At 37.3% G+C, this 17,489-nt stretch overlaps 1 protein-coding gene across 1 annotated transcript in view; it reads left to right on the top strand.

The window, feature by feature from the left end:
• The window catches only part of THEMIS (thymocyte selection associated), a 192,975-nt gene that overhangs the window by 92,064 nt on the left and 83,422 nt on the right, over positions 1-17,489 (top strand). The window contains exon 4 of the mRNA XM_066373279.1: positions 3,725-4,773. Coding sequence (XP_066229376.1) covers positions 3,725-4,773 — 1,049 coding nt within the window. The remainder of the gene's footprint in view (positions 1-3,724; positions 4,774-17,489) is intronic.

The following is a 17,489-nucleotide window of genomic DNA, read 5'->3' on the forward strand; positions in this document are numbered from 1 at the left end:
TGATATATAGCAGAAGTTTTAGCAGTAGAAACTATTTTCTTTCCAATTAAATTTTACAGTGAATGCCACATGTAAACCAGATCACTTTTTTAATACTCAATCAAGGACATTGTTCTTGAAATTATTTTTATTCATTCAAATTATTTAATACCTGCTGTGTGCCAGGTACATTCTAAACATGTAGATACATTGACAAAACAATCAAAGACTCCTGTCCCTAAGGAGCATATATTCCAGGCTAGGGAAACAAACAAACAATGGTTATAATAAATAAACAAATTATATGGAATTATTGAAGGTGAAGGGTGACATGGAAAATAAAGAAACAGAGAAGACAAGTGATATATAGTTACAATTTTAATTACAGTATTTTCTTAGTTCATTTATTGGCTAGAACAATATATCATAGACTGGATGGCTTATACACAACAGAAATTTATTTCTTATTGTCCTGAGGGCTGGGAAATTCAAGGTCAAGATGCTGGCAGATTTGGTGTCTGATGAGGGTCTGCTTCCTGTTTCAGCAACAGTTATCTTCTCATTGTGTTCTCACAGGGAAAATGATTGAGGGAGCTCTCTGGGGTCTCTTTAATAAGGGCACTAATCTCATGACCTTCTCATCTCCCAGAATTTCTACCTCCTAATACCATCCTTTGGGGATTAGGTTTCAAGAGGACACAAACATTCAGAATATGGCAAGTACTTACTGAGCAAGTCGCATTGAGAAGATGATAGTTAAGCAGACTTGAAGCATAACTAGAGGTGGTAACCATAAATATATCTGGCTGAAAGATGTAGCAAGCAGAGGAAACAGGACATGCAGAGAAAGACTTAATTAAAAACAGGGAGGCAGCCTGACCTGTGGTGGCGCAGTGGATAAAGCATCGACCTGGAACGCTGAGATCGCCAGTTCAAAACCCTGGGCTTGCCTAGTCAAGGCACATATGGGAGTTGATGCTTCCTGCTCCTCTCTCCTTTTCTCTCTCTCTCTCTCTCTCTCTCTCTCTCAAATGTATAAAGTCTTAAAAATACAAATTAAAAAACAAACAAAAAAACATAGAGGCAGCAGTAAGCTAGAGTGAGGCAATATTGAGGCACAAGAGATCCAAGTGGTACCTAGGACTGTGAAAAGGGTATTGAGTTATTCTGAATGAAAAGGATTTGTGGGTTTATTAACAGAGACATAATTAATTTAATATGAAAAAAAAATCTTTGGCTGACTTATACTGATTTGAGTATAAGAAATCTGTTTAGGAAACCATTGCAATAAAACTGGCAAGAGATAATGTAGCTTACATGGTAGGTATTAGAAAAAGAGAAAATCCAAAGACGTTTCTGAGATCTCCGGCTAAATAAAGAGAATGAAGTCCTCAATAACTGAGATAGAAAGAGCTACATATTAACTAAGGTTTGGTTGGAAAGATCTGAATTTCAGCTTGGGCATGTTAATTTTGAGATATCTATTAGATATCCAAGTAGAAATCCTAAGTAGGTATCTGGAATGCAGAAAATATTTGGCTAGAAATATACTTTGGGAAATCATGAGCATACAGATGGTACTTACAGGCATGAGATTTAAGATTATAGTGGGAGTCAATGAAGATAGAGAAAGGAAGAGAACCAAGATGTGAGAGGGTGGGAAGAGTGGGTGGTGTGTAGAGAGAAGAAACCAGAAAAGAAACTGAGAAGAATCTTAAATAAGATAAAGAAATAACTGAGGGAATAATAGCAAAGAGGAGCTAATCAAATCTACTCTGTGAAGTGCTATTGATATATTAAGTAGGATGAGATAGGCTAGCATATCTCTAGTAAATTTGGTATGGAAATATTAAAGACAGGTCAGAAATTGCAAACAAACAAACAAACAAACAAAAACTTAACAAAGGTCAGCCTGGCCTGGAAGCTTCCTCTGGCAGCAAAAAGTCCTCCTCAGTTATTAAGAAAATTCCTTGCCCTCCCTACCCAGTTTGGGCCCAAGTATAGATCAGGCTCCAGTTCGCATTAAGGTGCCTATTTTCTGATGGATCAATTTAGGACTCTCAGAAATTGCTTAACAATATCCATTCTACCAATGTCTAGCTGTTCCCTTGACTGAGAAATGATGTAAGCCTGTCTATTGCTATCTCTACAACTCTTAAACCTGGTTCATTTTCATCTAAATAACTGAGATTTTAGAATTTCTAGAATTACTTTGGGTTTCAAGGAAGCCTGTTTCAACAATCTTAAAAATCTGGGTATGCTAAATCTTATAAAAATAAATTATAAATTTAAGAAGTGTTCTTTTAGCCCCTACCTCTTTTTATCTTGAAGAATTTTTTTTGTACTATTTCTACCAACCTTCAGCCTATAGATAAGCTTTGATTTTTTCTTTTTTCTTTTTTTGTAGTTGAAGAAATAATACTTTTCCATGTTGTGTCTTCAGGAACTTTGAACACAGAATGTACAAGTAATATGACAGAAAGTATAAAATTATAATTTTCAGATATTGTATAAATAGTTAATAATATGAAAAATAACAATATAAAGTTTCATAAAAGGAAGTTTTATCTTCTAAATCTTCCAAATTATTGATTTTCAAAAGCATACAAGGAAGAAAGAATATTGACAGAAGGATGCCTGGAGATATTGGGACACAATGGTAAACAGTGTAAAACATTGAGTGTTAGAAAGATGTCAAAATATGACTCATTATAAAATCCTATTAATAATAACATGTAATCTCATTTTTAATGCAAAACCATTTTAAGACTGCTATATGAGGTAGTACTTGAGGAGCAGGTAATTTCAGGACAATATTTTAAGTGTCTCCATAGTCTCAAATAAAGACTTTGGAGACAGTAGGCTCTAGGAAAGAATATAGAGATTCATCAGTCCCCTGTGACACATCAGGCACAGAATACATGAGTAAGCCCCCCGCAAATATACCTAGGGCTCCTGAGTGGCTCCTTTGTCTCTGACCATCTTGTGCCACCCTTTTCAATCCAGGTGTTAGTGTAGCACCAACAGAAAAAGACATAAATAAAATGATTGCCTATTGGTATCTGTTTTCATACATAATGCTCACAAAAATTAGAGGATATCTTATCACTTCATATTCATTTTGAAATAGCCCTTAATTCTTGTTAGCAGCATATTAATCTTAAGTATCTATATCCCATGGTTTCCAAATGTGTCTATACTACACATGATAAAATTTTATTTAAAGAATATATGTCTTGCGCCTTATGCAGGAAGGGTCTTATTTGAAGTACCAAAACTTTCTTCTATTGTATATATTTTATGGTCCTCAAGAGCATGACATAATAATATATATAATAAACCTTTGGGGGGAAAATTCACACATAAAGATATCAACCCACATGCACATATATTTATGTATGTTATGTGTGAAAAAAATTACAAAGAAAAATGAAGAATAATTAATACTAGAATCAGAGAAATTGTTACTTTTTGGTTGCAATAAGGAGGATGTGCTTTTAGTGAGATTCAAAGGTTCCAAGGTCGGTTAATGTCTATTTTTAAGCTGAGTAACAGGTTTATGGATATTGGTTTTATATATGATCGATTTCATTTTAAAATTTGTAAAATGAAAAGTCACATATAAGAAATGTTATATCATGAATATCTGAGGTTTTAAAAAATTATATTTATCTATGGAGGGATTCTGATAAGACCTCACGGCAACGTTTTGATGTGCAAAATGTCATACTTTTTTGTTTTTCAGTCCAAAAGGATATAGTCCGAATCCTCCCCAGTTTAGACGTTGAAGTCAAAGACATTACTGACAGTTATGATGCCAACTGGTTTCTTCAGCTGTTGTCTACACAAGATCTCTCTGAAATGACCAGTAAAGAGTTCCCCATAGTGGCAGAAGTCATAGAAGCATCTCCGGGAAACCTGCTCCCCAGAAACATTTTACAGCCTGGGAAAACCATTGTGATTCACAAAAAGTACCAGGCATCAAGGATCTTAGCTTCAGAAATCAGAAGCAGTTTTCCTAAAAGACACTTTTTAATCCCCACTAGCTATAAAGGCAAATTCAAGCGGCGACCTCGGGAGTTCCCAACAGTTTATGACCTCCAGATAGCGAAGAGCGAAAAGGAACCTCTCCACGTGGTGGCCACCAAAGCCTTTCATCTCCCTCACGAGGAGTTGTCATCCATAGCTGTTGGGGACCAGTTTTTAGTGCATCACTCACGGACGACTGAAGTCCTCTGTGAGGGAATCAGAAAAGTGGTGAATGTCCTGGCCTGTGAAAAAATCCTCAAAACATCTTACGAGGCAGCCCTACTCCCTTTGTACATGGAAGGAGGCTTCGTGGAGGTGATTCATGACAAGAAACAGTACCAGATCTCTGAGCTTTGTGCGCTGTTCCACTTGCCCTTCAATGTGAAGGTATCTGTGAGAGATCTTTGCATTGAAGAAGACATTTTGGCTGCTACACCAGGACTGCAGTTGGAGGAAGCTATCACAGACACTTATCTACTCATAAGTGATCTTGCCAACCCCACAGAATGCTGGGAAATTTCAGTCAGCCGCTGGAATATGACTGTTCAGTTAGTTAATAATGTGTTTCAGGATACAGGATCATTTCTAGTCAGGACTCTGATTGAAGAGATCACTGAAGAACAGTATTACATGATGAGAAGATATGAAAGCTCTTTCTTGAACCCCCCACCTCGCCCACCCAAACATCCTTCAGTGGAAAAAGCAAAGCTAGCTCTGCTCAACTTAGCAGAAGAAAGGACAGCGGGTCTACCTAAGTCTCCCAAGGTAAGGCTCTAATTTTGCAGTTTTCCTTCTTGAGTGTTTTTCTTGAGGCAATTTATTTCAAGTCTCTTCTGAGTTTGTTTTTTGCTTACTTTTCTTTCTTTCATGCCATATTTGAAATGAGCCTTTCTGATGCACAGTAGATGAACGAATATCAACAGAGCATAAGCTGTTGCAGCATTTTGTATTTTAATGCTTAACTAGTAAATGTGACAAGAAGTATATATTGAATTAGAAATAGCAGGGTTGACATTTGGATATGCTGACCCAAATTGCCGTTTCATTGGGTTTTAGTAATTAGAAATGTTTTCTAAGGTGCCTCAGAAGCAAATCTCTTATATTTTGAAAGAGCTGATCATTTTTTTCTAAGTAGAGTTGTTATAATACTTCATCCAGGAAATGAGTATACAAAACACTCTCTTCTGCTGGGGGTTTACCAGTAGCACGCATCTATAACACATGTCTTCGTTTTGTTTTAAGTGCAGAAAGATGTAAAAATATCTTGGCAGAACTATGTGTGAGCATAGGAGCATCTGCCCACATTCTGCCTATCTGAGAATTGTAATCGTTAACAGTTATATTGGAAAACAAAATCAATGAAATCGCCGACAATATGAGATCATCACAAAATCAGCAACTCCATAACTACTCAAAAGATTTTTGGAAGAGGAAGGATTGCAGCTTCATTTCTGTTGGGAGTTTTTGCCTTTTGCAAACTGCCTGCTCAGTGCCTGGAAAGCACTTGCCCTTACGCAGTGCAGCGCGGGTCGTTTATCTGGCCGGCAGTGGTGCTGTGTGGTGTGTGGGAGGAGTGCGTTCTGGCCTGGCAGATGTTGTGCTAGCAGCTTGGGGAAACAAAGCCATTAGTGAAACAAAGAGAGACTCTGTGTTTACTCTCAGTAGTCGGGAATGATAGCTGCCTCAGGCTTCACGTCTGTGGGTATGGAACTACTTTTAATTCTACATCTCAGAGTTTGCATCCTGATTGTATGCTAGGAAGAAAAATCCAGTAAGGATCTTCAAACTCATCTTCAGAAGAAGATAAACCAGCCAAAATTTTCTTTCCAGAAAAAAACAACTTGGAAGGAGTCACTGTGAATTAAACAACTGTTCCCAAATAATGTTACCATGCTTCTGTTAATGTGAAATGTATCTGGCTGCCCCAGTGGAATATATTTTTATTACTTAATTGAACAATGTGAGAGATAGAATCAATGCTGGTTTGTTTTTTAGGTTTAAGCAGAACAATGCTCCCTACTCCCAAGGAGTCCCATTCCCAAAACTTAAGAACCTATAAATATGTTACATTGGATGGCAAAAAATACTTTTCATATAGGCTTAAAATTATGGGCCATAAAATGAGATTTCCTTGGATTATCCCAGTAGGTCCAATTTAATTGCAAAAATTCTTAAAAGAACTTTTCCCAGTTGAGGTCAGGATTGGAGAGAAGTGACGACAAAAGAATCCAGAGAAATGCAGCATTGCTGACTTTGAAGATGGAGAGGAGCCTTGAGCCAAGGAATTAGATGGTGTCTAGAAGCTAGGAAGACAAAGAAACCTTCTTGCTTAGAGACAATGAGACTCATGTCAGATTTCTGATTTACAGAACCCTATGATAATAAATTTGTATTGTTTAAGGCACCAAGTTACAGTAACAATAGGAAGTTAATATAGGACATAATGTTAGGAGGGAGGTATAAATAAAAACTTTAGATTAAAAAATCTATATTTTAGAACTTGTTTTGTTGTCAAAGTGGATTTTATTCTTTTCTTTTTCTTTTTAATAAATGTATTATATCATATATCCATGAAGAACCTAAGGGTACAGCTAAACTCCAGGGATATTTGGAAGCACGATCTCAAATGTAGCCAGAGTATACCTTACTTTTCATCACAAATTGCTTTACTTTCACAGGCTAACTTTATTCATACGAGGCACTCTGCTGAAAGTTTCTACACCTCATTGTTTCACACTAGGCAAGAATATAATATCTTTGTTTGATTCCAATTTAAAAAGAGAAAGACTTTGGATTACGTGTCCATCTTCTGGTTCAATCAACTCATTGGCTGCCCCAATGAGAGTCAAGATTGGTGAGGAAAAGAAGGAGGACTGGTTGTCTCAAATAATACTTGATGTCATTACAGTCAGAAAGGAAAGAGTCAAAAATCCTACACTAAAAAAGCGTCCATAGAAAAATACATTAACATTTTTTTAAATGCCTTTGACAAATGTCAGGTCAAAATAATGTGTTTTATTAAGGGAGAAACTCATAAGAACAACAATGTTATGTCTAGACAATGGTTTTGGAAAAATCTTTAGCCTTACTCCTATGATTCTTCTTTATTCTCACACTACTACTATACTCACAGCACTTCTAACACCAGATGTATGAGGATTTTTCTACACCAACCAATTCTGTGACACAAGCTGGGTAGCCTATAACTTAATTCCGATAATATCTACTTGGAGATAGCGTCAGATCCCCCCAGTTAATTTGGGCTCAGTCTCACAAGACTGCTCTTTTACTGCTCAGCTCCTACCTGGATTCTTGTGTTTGGTTCTGAGTCCCACTTCCAAAGAATATTGATTAATTGAAGTTTCTCTACAATGCTAAATATTTGTTAAGATGTTAAAAGTTTCAGGAAATACCTTCATCTGAATGACTTGGTACTAGATATTATTTATTTTATATATTTAAAGAGCTACTCTGTAACAAAGAGTACATTCTTATTTTTCATTACAAAATTGGTTGAGAGTCAAGGGCGGACAATTTTCATGTAATTTGTGGAACACATCTGTCCCCAAAATGGTTATAGCAGAAATTAGGAAACCCTGAGTTCACTGATGTTGTCTAGAGATTTCTGCTTGGTTGAAAGTTTAGCAGTCGGTTGAGAAGGTTCTATGATTCTTTATGATTAGTGATGTTTAGTGCCATCAAATCTAGTGTAGGTAGATAAAGAACTATATTTTCCTTGAATTCACTTTTAAAATGTCAAGGCTAATATACTTTATTTGTGTTTAGATCTACTGACCTCATTTTCAACAATTTTATTTTTGGACCATGAAGATAGGAATCTGCTGCCTAACCAGGTGGTGGTGCAGTGGATAGAGTATTGGCTTGGGCCACTGAGGACCCAGGTCAGACACCCCAACGCTGCTGGCTAGAGTGCAGGCTCACCAGTTTGAGCATGGGGTAGCCAGCTTGAGGGTGGGATTATAAACATGACCCCATGGTCACTGGCTTGAACCCAAAGGTTGCTAGCTTGAAGCTCAAGGTCATTGACTTGCAGCCCAAGGTTGCTGGCTTGAGCAAGGGGTCACTCGCTCAGTTAGACCCCCCTGGTCAAGGCACTCATGAGAAAGCAATGAATGAACAACTAAGGTGCCACAACTATGAGTTGATGCTTCTCATCTCTCTCCCTTTCTGTCTGTCTGTCTGTCTCCCTTTCTCTCTCTCTCTCTCTCTCTTGCTCAGAAACAAAATAAAAAAGAGAAATCTGCTTAGTGGATAATTTTTGGAATATAAACAGAAACTCTGTTTATATGTCAGTTTCTGCATAATCTACTTGAAAAGTCTTCCAACCATTTCTTATCACAATGTCATTCTTCCATATATTTATTTTATATTTCTTCTGATATTTCCATTAGAGCTTTTCTATGTATACTTTTGAAATGATTGGATAAAACATTTTCTTAATATCTAAATTTAGGAAGCTGCCATAGAAAATGAGCCCCTAAGATTTTGGACTATAGGTAAAATATTACTTTAAATTCAAAGAACAATTTGTAAGGGTTATCCAGAGTTTAAATATTCAAACTCATTTAACTAATTAAAATATTTTTTTACATTTTCAGAGAAGAGTATCAGATGCTTCATTGTAGAAGTTTCCTTTTGCCTTCCCAGAGAATCACTAACTTGGCTAGATCATTTTTTTCACTGTTAAGTAACAGGGCAGATGTACGGGCTGTCTAAGAGTAAGAAACTAAATGTACTCAGTATCAGCCAAATTAACCTGGACTATGAATAGTTATAAACCCTACAAGTTTATCTAAAATGTTTAAAAATTAAAAATATGCAAAGACAGGTTATGGGAATGAGGTAGGTTAAATAGACATCTTAGTTTCCCAAGGTAAGACTGTCAACTTTTCTCTAGTTTTAGCAATAACAAATTAAGAGAACACGATTGTGGAAGAAATTTGAGAATTGTAATGCGGATATGAGCAGGGACAGCTGAGTGGGGAGACAGTTATAAGCAGAGATGACAGCACGTCTCAAGGCCTATGATGTTTTACACTGAAGAGTTTTACTCTTGCTTCACAAATATGATAATGAAATGGTAGAATAATATGTGGGGTCTAAACAAATGAATGAAAATATACCAAGTGACCCTACAAAAAATTTTAGGCTTATGACAATGTAGAAATAGTATCTTTAAGATCTGTACATTCTAATTCTTAATCAGATGAAAACAATATACTAAATAAATGAGGCTGGGCCTAAAATTATGTTCTAAGTAGGAATCTGATGGGGTACATTCTCCTCCTTCAAAGCTTAGTTTCTGTGTCAGAAGTAGTTTCAGAGAGTTTGAAAGAACATATACTCACTGGAGTTTTCGCCTGTCGTAGATATATATGGCTTTGACTTCTGAGTACCACACAGGAGAAATGTAACTTCTGATGAAAGAGCCTATAACCAGATAGAAAAACAAACCTTTGGTTGAAAGATGAGATATCCCACTCCTTCAGAGACTGCAACTGGGACCAGAAATCTTGCATTTCACTAACACTGTTTGGCTGTTTAATGCCCAGGTGTCCTCTTGGCTGCCAGAATTTCTAGATTTCTGTTGGACAAGAACACCCATAGGAAACATTAAGGCCAAAAGCAAGGGAGGCAGTAATGGCAAGGTACTATGAATTGAGCAGAAAACAAACCCTGTACCAGAATTGGAATGAGGGCTGAAAAAGGCAGAAGGAAAGCAGTAGTTTCTGGGAGCTGCAGAGAGAACATCTTAACCAACAGCTGCTGCTGGGTGCTAAGACTTTCTTCAGATCTAGTGTGATAGAGCGGCTGAAAAGTGTTAAAGAAACCCCATATCCTGGGCTGAATTTAGATCTGTAGACCAGCGATATTCAACCTTTTTTTTTTTTTTTTTTTTATCTCACGGCATATGTAAACTAATTACTAAAATTCTGTGGCACACCAAAAAAGTATTTTTTTTTCTGATCTGACAAAAGAAATTAGGTATAATTTTGATTCATTCATACTATCGTGTGGCTGTTGTCTTTTTTTTTATTATTTGACAATCTAACGGAAAGAGGTCAGTGCCCCAGACTAAATAGTCAAGTATTGCATGTTTTAAAAATTCTTGCAGCACACCATTTGAAAATCAGTGCTTGAGAATAGTATTCTATGCATTCATTTGCCTTCTATAGAATTTAGACATACACAAAAATGGTGTGATTTGTTTATATTTTTGTTAACTTGGTGTGGTATAAAGACATTAAAGCATTTGAATGTACAACCACCTTTTACACTTCTGCAGGCTGATATCTATCCACTCTTGGTGTATGCTTTTGCTCTAATAAAGAAGTTGTATTTCCCTGTAAATAGGGAAAATTAATGTTCTAGCAATTTTCAAGCACCAAAATCTTGAAGGTGAAATGTGGACATACTCTAAAACAGGGGTCCCCAAACTATGGCCCGTGGGCCACATGCAGCCCCCTGAGGCCATTTATCCGGCCCCCGCCTCACTTCCAGAAGGGGCACCTCTTTCATTGGTGGTCAGTGAGAGAGCACAGGATGCATCCTGTGTGCTGTATGTGGTGGCGCCACAAAGCGCAGCAATGTGGGATGCACGCGTCAGGGCTCCGGAAGCGCGTCATATCACTGTTACGGCTAGCATTGACAAATATGGAACCAGACACTGACCATCTCATTAGCCAAAAGCAGGCCCATAGTTCCCACTGAAATACTGGTCAGTTTGTTGATTTAAATTTACCTGTCCTTTATTTTAAATATTGTATTTGTTCCTGTTTTGTTTTTTTACTTTAAAATAAGATATGTGCAGTGTGCTTAGGGATTTGTTCATAGTTTTTTTATAGTCTGGCACTCCAACGGTCTGAGGGACAGTGAATTGGCCCCCTGTGTAAAAAGTTTGGGGAGCCCTGGCCAGTTGGCTCAGCGGTAGAGCGTCGGCCTGGCGTGCCGGGGACCCGGGTTCGATTCCCGGCCAGGGCACATAGGAGAAGAGCCCATTTGCTTCTCCACCCCCCACCCCTCCTTCCTCTCTGTCTCTCTTTTTCCCTCCCACAGCCAAGGCTCCATTGGAGCAAAGATGGCCCAGGCGCTGGGGATGGCTCCTTGGCCTCTGCCCCAGGCGCTAGAGTGGCTCTGGTCACGGCAGAGCGACGCCCCCTGGTGGACAGAGCGTCGCCCCTGGTGGGCATGCCGGGTGGATCCCGGTCGGGTGCATGCGGGAGTCTGTCTGACTGTCTCTCCACGTTTCCAGCTTCAGAAAAAAAAAAAAAGTTTGGGGACCCCTGCTCTAAAAATTGGGGTCTTATATCTGATTAATAAGAAAATTAAGGGAACTTATGATTTAAAAAAATATATATTGAGGAAAGTCAACTGTGAAATACAATTTTAACAGATAGTTGAGCTGTTCTTAGAGCAAGACATACAGTTCCGTGCATCGTTTTTGTGTTTCCTTGAGGTTTATAGGCTAGTTGCCATCAGCCAGTTAACAGCCGAGTAGCAAGAAGAGAAAAAAAGAGGGAAGAAAGAGCAAAAGGTGAATAATGAAATGCTGAGTTTAAAATTAGACAAACCAGAGTTTCAACTGAAAACTTGCATGTAGAAATCTGTGCCCATTAGGAAGTATAGAATATAAATTCTTTCTGTGCTTCTGGAGGTAAGAGAATAATCATAACTTCTGAAGTTTCACTCCAGGCATGATTTGCAGTACATTAATATTTCTAGCTAGATAGCTGAAGAATGGTTCAAATAAATTTTAAATAAAAAAGAATTGGTGAGAGGAAGGCATTAGAAAACATTGCCTGACTTTAAGGGAATTTCAACCAAAAAATGAACAAGTTATCAAACTACTAACAAAATACACATTCTTTTTAGAGAGTTTATGTCCAAAGAACACTGTTTTCATAGTGTAATTATTTAAGTACATACACCCCTACTTGGAAATGCTTGAATGAACCAAAATTTTAGCTCTCTTTAAACTTTCAACCAACTGACAATGTTCTCACCCGAAGAGTGAGGAAGGGCTGATAAAAAACCTTAGTTAACACTGTTTCTCGCCTCCCTCTCCCATCTGTGGAGTCAAGAATTAAAATGCCATCAACTCCGAGATGATTATATTTTCAGTGGTAGGATTACTTTTCAGCTGCAAATATTTATATACATACAAGTTAAAAAATATGTTTTTCAAATGGACTGGCAAAAAAATTGAATGGGATTTGGAGTAAATCATTTCACATTAGATTTCTGGCATTTAAGAAGGTTACAACAGTTTTCACTTTCTAAAACCTAGAATCCCCTGTTTAGAAATGACCAGAAAAATCAGCAGTTTGGAGTGTTCACTGCACAGTGCATATAAAATGAGGGCACTTGAATTGTCAACTTCCAATAATCTCTGTAGGAATTTTAGTACCTAGAATCATTGAGTTGAATGTGGGCTCACTAGATATTCAAGTTCTGTTCTTTGAAATCACTATCTCGCGTTTTGTTTTATAAATTTTTAGAAATACGAAGAGTAATTGGAGAATTCTAGAGGAATTCCAGCTGGCTTTGTAATCTCCAAAACTGATTTATCTGAGTTTTCCATGACCATATTTATCAGTTTTGAATTTATTTCATAATAAAAACCTTGCCTAGAAATAAATTGGTAAGACATAAGCTATATATTTGAGCAAATAAATTTTACTACAACTACCCAGTTCCTTGCAAGGCAAAAATTACTTTTAAATCTTTTGGTGATGTTTTCATTGATGGTTTGCTTTCCAAACCAAATTTTCTGGGTAAATATTAAGAAGGAAAATGAATATAAGGTGGCAATGAAAGAATGCATACAGATAAGCTTCCAAAAATAAGTACTTTTTCCCCCTCAAATTTTGCAAGTATAAAACTCAAGAAAAAAAAAGTCTATCTTAAAAATAGAAGAGAGTAGTAAGTGAAAATGAACCTTGAATTTAGGAGACCAGAGGGTCCATAAACACTCTAAATTTCAGTGATAGAAATGATTCTTCCAAATGCATTATTTAAGGGCAAACTCTCAGCCAGCATATTATAGAACTAAACTTTTTTTTTGTTATACTTCATCCAGAATCTAACTTTAATATGATTATAATGTGATAGAAAGCCTCTACCCCTTACATTATTATCAAGCTACAGTTCTAATGAAACAAGTTGCTTTCAGCTATTTTGAAAGTCATGCCATTTGTTAAAGCATTTACCATGAACCAACTACATAGCTCATTTTAAATCTGATGAGGAAAGAAAAAAATTAGAGGAAATCTTATAAATCAGAACGCAACTGACTAGAAAGTTAGCCAAATGGAATAAATGTATATAAAGACCATAAGAACTATCTACTATCTATTGTTATTTATGTGGATAAAAAGTTGAAAATGGTTGATTGAGAAATTATGGAGTTACATAATATGTAAAACTCAAGAAATACCTGTTTTCCTAATGTAAGAGATAAGAATGTAATTTTAATATTTGACATTATGTTTATTTAGATCACTAAACTTTTATACTGTTTGTTCTTAATGGAAGTTTGTTGCTTTCAAAAGATTTCCAAATCTTAACTAATGTTCAAAAAATATGCAATTGCTATATAATGAAATAGAATAAAACACAAAGTCATGTAAGGTCATTGTTATCCAAGAATGGGAACTGTCCTGAACTGTGATCATATCTACATTTTTCATTCATATTAGACTCACCCCTAGCCATATTCTCTTTCACATGGTTATAAGGCATTTTGTGTTCAATAAACTATCCACTGGTCTATGATCCAGACTTTTCTCAGTCTTCTGTAAGTAAAACACAACCAGCTTTCTCTGGCTAGGGAGCTTAGTTAGTTAGGCCATCATCCCCATACGCCAAGGTTGCGGGTTCAAGCCCTGGCCAGGGCACATACTAGAATCAACCAATGAATGCATAAATAAGTAGAACAACAAATAAACCTCTTTCTCTCCCCTCCTCTTTTACACACACACACACACACACACACACACACACACACGCATCAGATTTAAAATTAGTTATGTAGCCTGACCTGTGGTGGCGCAGTGGATAAAGCGTCAACCTGGAAATGCTGAGGTCGCCGGTTTGAAACCCTGGGCTTGCCTGGTCAAGGCACATATGGGAATTGATGCTTCCTGATCCTCCCCCCTTCTCTCTCTTTCTCTCTTTACTCTCACTAAAAATCAGTAAAGTGACTGAAACCATGAGTAAAGGGTACTACTGTAAATGGTTAATAATATCCTGTGAGAGAAGATGAAATGGGACAGTGTGTGGTTTATGGGGGGAAAAGATAGACTTCTGTGAGGAATTTAAAAATATAAGGGATAAAAAAATACACAAAAGCCTAAAAATAAGCAACAGAAAAGCATATTTTAATCCTTATAAAAGCCAGTAAACCTAGTCCAAAATTATTGTTCCTATTGTTCAGGTAATTAGTGTTCTTCAAAATCAGGTAACGTTTCAAGACCAAAAAATTTTTGAATTATTTTTCTTTTGGTATAAATAATGGACAACAGTTTAAGAGACTCAGTACCATGGATAATATTTATGATTTTAGAATTAAAATTCAAGCCATGGCAGACTACTGCTAACCCCCAAGCCCCCCACACACATAAATGTGGAAATCATCTATGTACTTAATTTGTATGTAACTTAAAATTTTATAGTTCTATAAGTTGTCAAAGGAAATTTCTCTAAAATGTAGCTTCCTCTACTAGGGACCCACATTGATCTAGGCTTCTTCTTTTGGAACATGAGTGGTTGCTGTTATGTTATTGTGTAAAAAAAGGCAGAGAACCATAAACTGAGGGAAATGCACTAATGAGGGATCACTCTGTCTCTGTCCGCTGCATTTGTTTAATTGGCCGTAGACAGTTAATCTGGGTTTATTTGGGGTGAGAAGTGTAAGTCTGCCTTATGCCTTGAAGTAAAGGGGATCTGGATACTAGTGAACAATTGAAGGGTTACCATCGTGTCTCAAAAAATTAGTCGTAAAAAAAATTAGTCATATTTAATACTCCTTTGTTATTTGTTCTCTCTGCATAGGCCACCATCATTCACTAAACCAGACATCTAGAAACAGTCCTTCCTGTCTTCTTGTTTTCTCCTCTTTCCACTTATCAGTCATTAAATTCTATGGATTCTACTTCTTTAACATCTCTTGAATATATACCTTCCAACTTCAGGTTTTCATGATTTCTTTTATAGATTAGTGAGGCCATCCCTTACGTAGTCTTTTTATTTCTAGTCACACTACATTTAAATTTATTATTTACATTCTTGATGTATTGATCATTCTAAAAGGATAAAATTACTAGGTAACTCTTACTAAAAATACGTTGTGCTTTTTAAATTTTTTTTTTATTATCTAGCCCAGTGGTCCCCAAACTACAGCCCGTGGGGATTAGTTTTTTAGGCCCAATAAATCCCTGAGGCCACTTATTGGGCCCCCGCCGCACTTCTGGAAGGGGCACCTCTTTCATTGGTGGTCAGTGAGAGGTGGTCAGTGAGAGGCATCCTGTGCTCCTGGAGTACAGTATGTGGTGGTGCCACAAAGCGTGGCATTGCTCATGTACAGTACTATTTCCAGTGACGTGGGACACACGTGTCACAGCTCCAGAAGCACGTCATATCACTTGTTACGGCTAGCAGTGACAAATATGGAACCACACATTGACCATCTCATTAGCCAAAAGCAGGCCCATAGTTCCCATTGAAATACTGGTCAGTTTGTTGATTTAAATTTACTTGTTCTTTATTTTAAATATTGTATTTGTTCTCATTTTGTTTTTTTACTTTAAAATAAGATATGTGCAGTGTGCATAGGGAGTTGTTTATAGTTGTGTGTTTTTTTATAGTCCGGCCCTCCAACAGTCTGAGGGACAGTGAACTGGCCCCCTGTGTAAAAAGTTTGGGGACCCCTGATCTAGCCCTTATTGACCGTATTTCCCCATGTATAAGACACACGTTACTTTGGGGCCCGAAACTTGAAAAAACATGTATTACATAAACTTATTGAACTCAAGTTTTATTCATCATAAAATTCATACAACTTCTCAACACTGTCAAACTCCCATCCATTTGCTAGTCCTTATCTGTGTCTGATGATGAATCACTGTCTTCATATATTGCCACTGTCTTCATATATTACCTCGTCCTCAGTTCCATCTATGGCATTTGAAATGCGACACTTCTTAAATGACTTGACAATGATCTCAATCTTGACATTATCCCAGGGTCTTTTCACCCAGGTACAAACTTCTATAGTTGATTCCTTCAGTCTTCCTGCTGGTGTCAAATTGTCCCCAGAAGACTTCATCCATTGGTTCTCTTTGTCTCTCATGGCAGCTTTGAAGGGTTTGTTAATACTGACATCGAGGGGTTGGAGCTAGGATGTCAAGCCTCCAGGTATGATGGCAAGTTTTGTTTTTTTCTCTGCAGCAATCTTCTTTGTGTTTTTTGTTATGTGTGCCCTAAACTGATCAAGCACCAATAGGGCAGGTTTGCATAAGAGCCCACCTGGTCTCCTTCTCCAAACTTTCTCAAACCAGATCTCCATCCCATCCTGGTCCATCCAACCCTTGTCATGAACGTGGATAATCACTCCTTGAGGAATGTCTTCTTTTGGCATAGTTTTGCATTTGAAAATCAGCATAAGAGGCAGCTTGGTTCTGTCTTCACAACAAGCCAGTATGATAGCTCTTTTCATGTCCACTTGTCTTCACAGTTACAATTTTCACCCCCTTCTTATCAACAGTTCTGTTACTCGGGATATCAAATTGAAGGGGGACTTCATCCATATTTGTAATCTGTCCCGACTCAGACTGCTGTGTCTTCCAATACTGAATGACAAAACAATGAAATTCAAGGACCTTCTGCTCATAGCTTTCAGGCATCTTTTGGGTAGGTCAGGTTCATGTAAGCATGCTCAGTCCATTCTGTTTCATGAACCTGAAGCACCATTGTGTCCTCCCTTGAAATCAGTAACTTCTTTTTCATCAGCAATTTTTGCCTCATGCTAAACCATCTTTGTGGATACAGGAATTACAATTGCCCTTTGCTCTTCAAACTATATCTTCAGTTCTCTCTCTAAATCAGGCCTTTTGACTGACTTGTCTCTCATGGCCTTCTTATGCCATGGCGTTTTCAGTAAGGTTTCTTCTTCCCATAGCCAGTCTTGGATTGATTTCTCAGTTGGAGGAGGACCAAACTTACATTCAGCAGCACGATTTCCATTCACTTTTGCAAGTTGAATCACTTTTAACTTAATTCAGCACTGTACAAAAATCTTTTCTGAGCTATTTCTGGGCAGAACGTGGCAAAACATAACCTACCGTAACAAACCGGTAACAAGTGCAAAACAATGAGCGCACAGACAACAAGCGAGAAAAAGTGGGAAATTAAAGTAAAATAATCTAGAACCAGTATAAGACTCACCCAGTTTTTAGATCCCA

The sequence above is a fragment of the Saccopteryx leptura genome, chromosome 3, assembly GCF_036850995.1.
Source record: "Saccopteryx leptura isolate mSacLep1 chromosome 3, mSacLep1_pri_phased_curated, whole genome shotgun sequence".
NCBI classification, from domain to species: domain Eukaryota; kingdom Metazoa; phylum Chordata; class Mammalia; order Chiroptera; family Emballonuridae; genus Saccopteryx; species Saccopteryx leptura.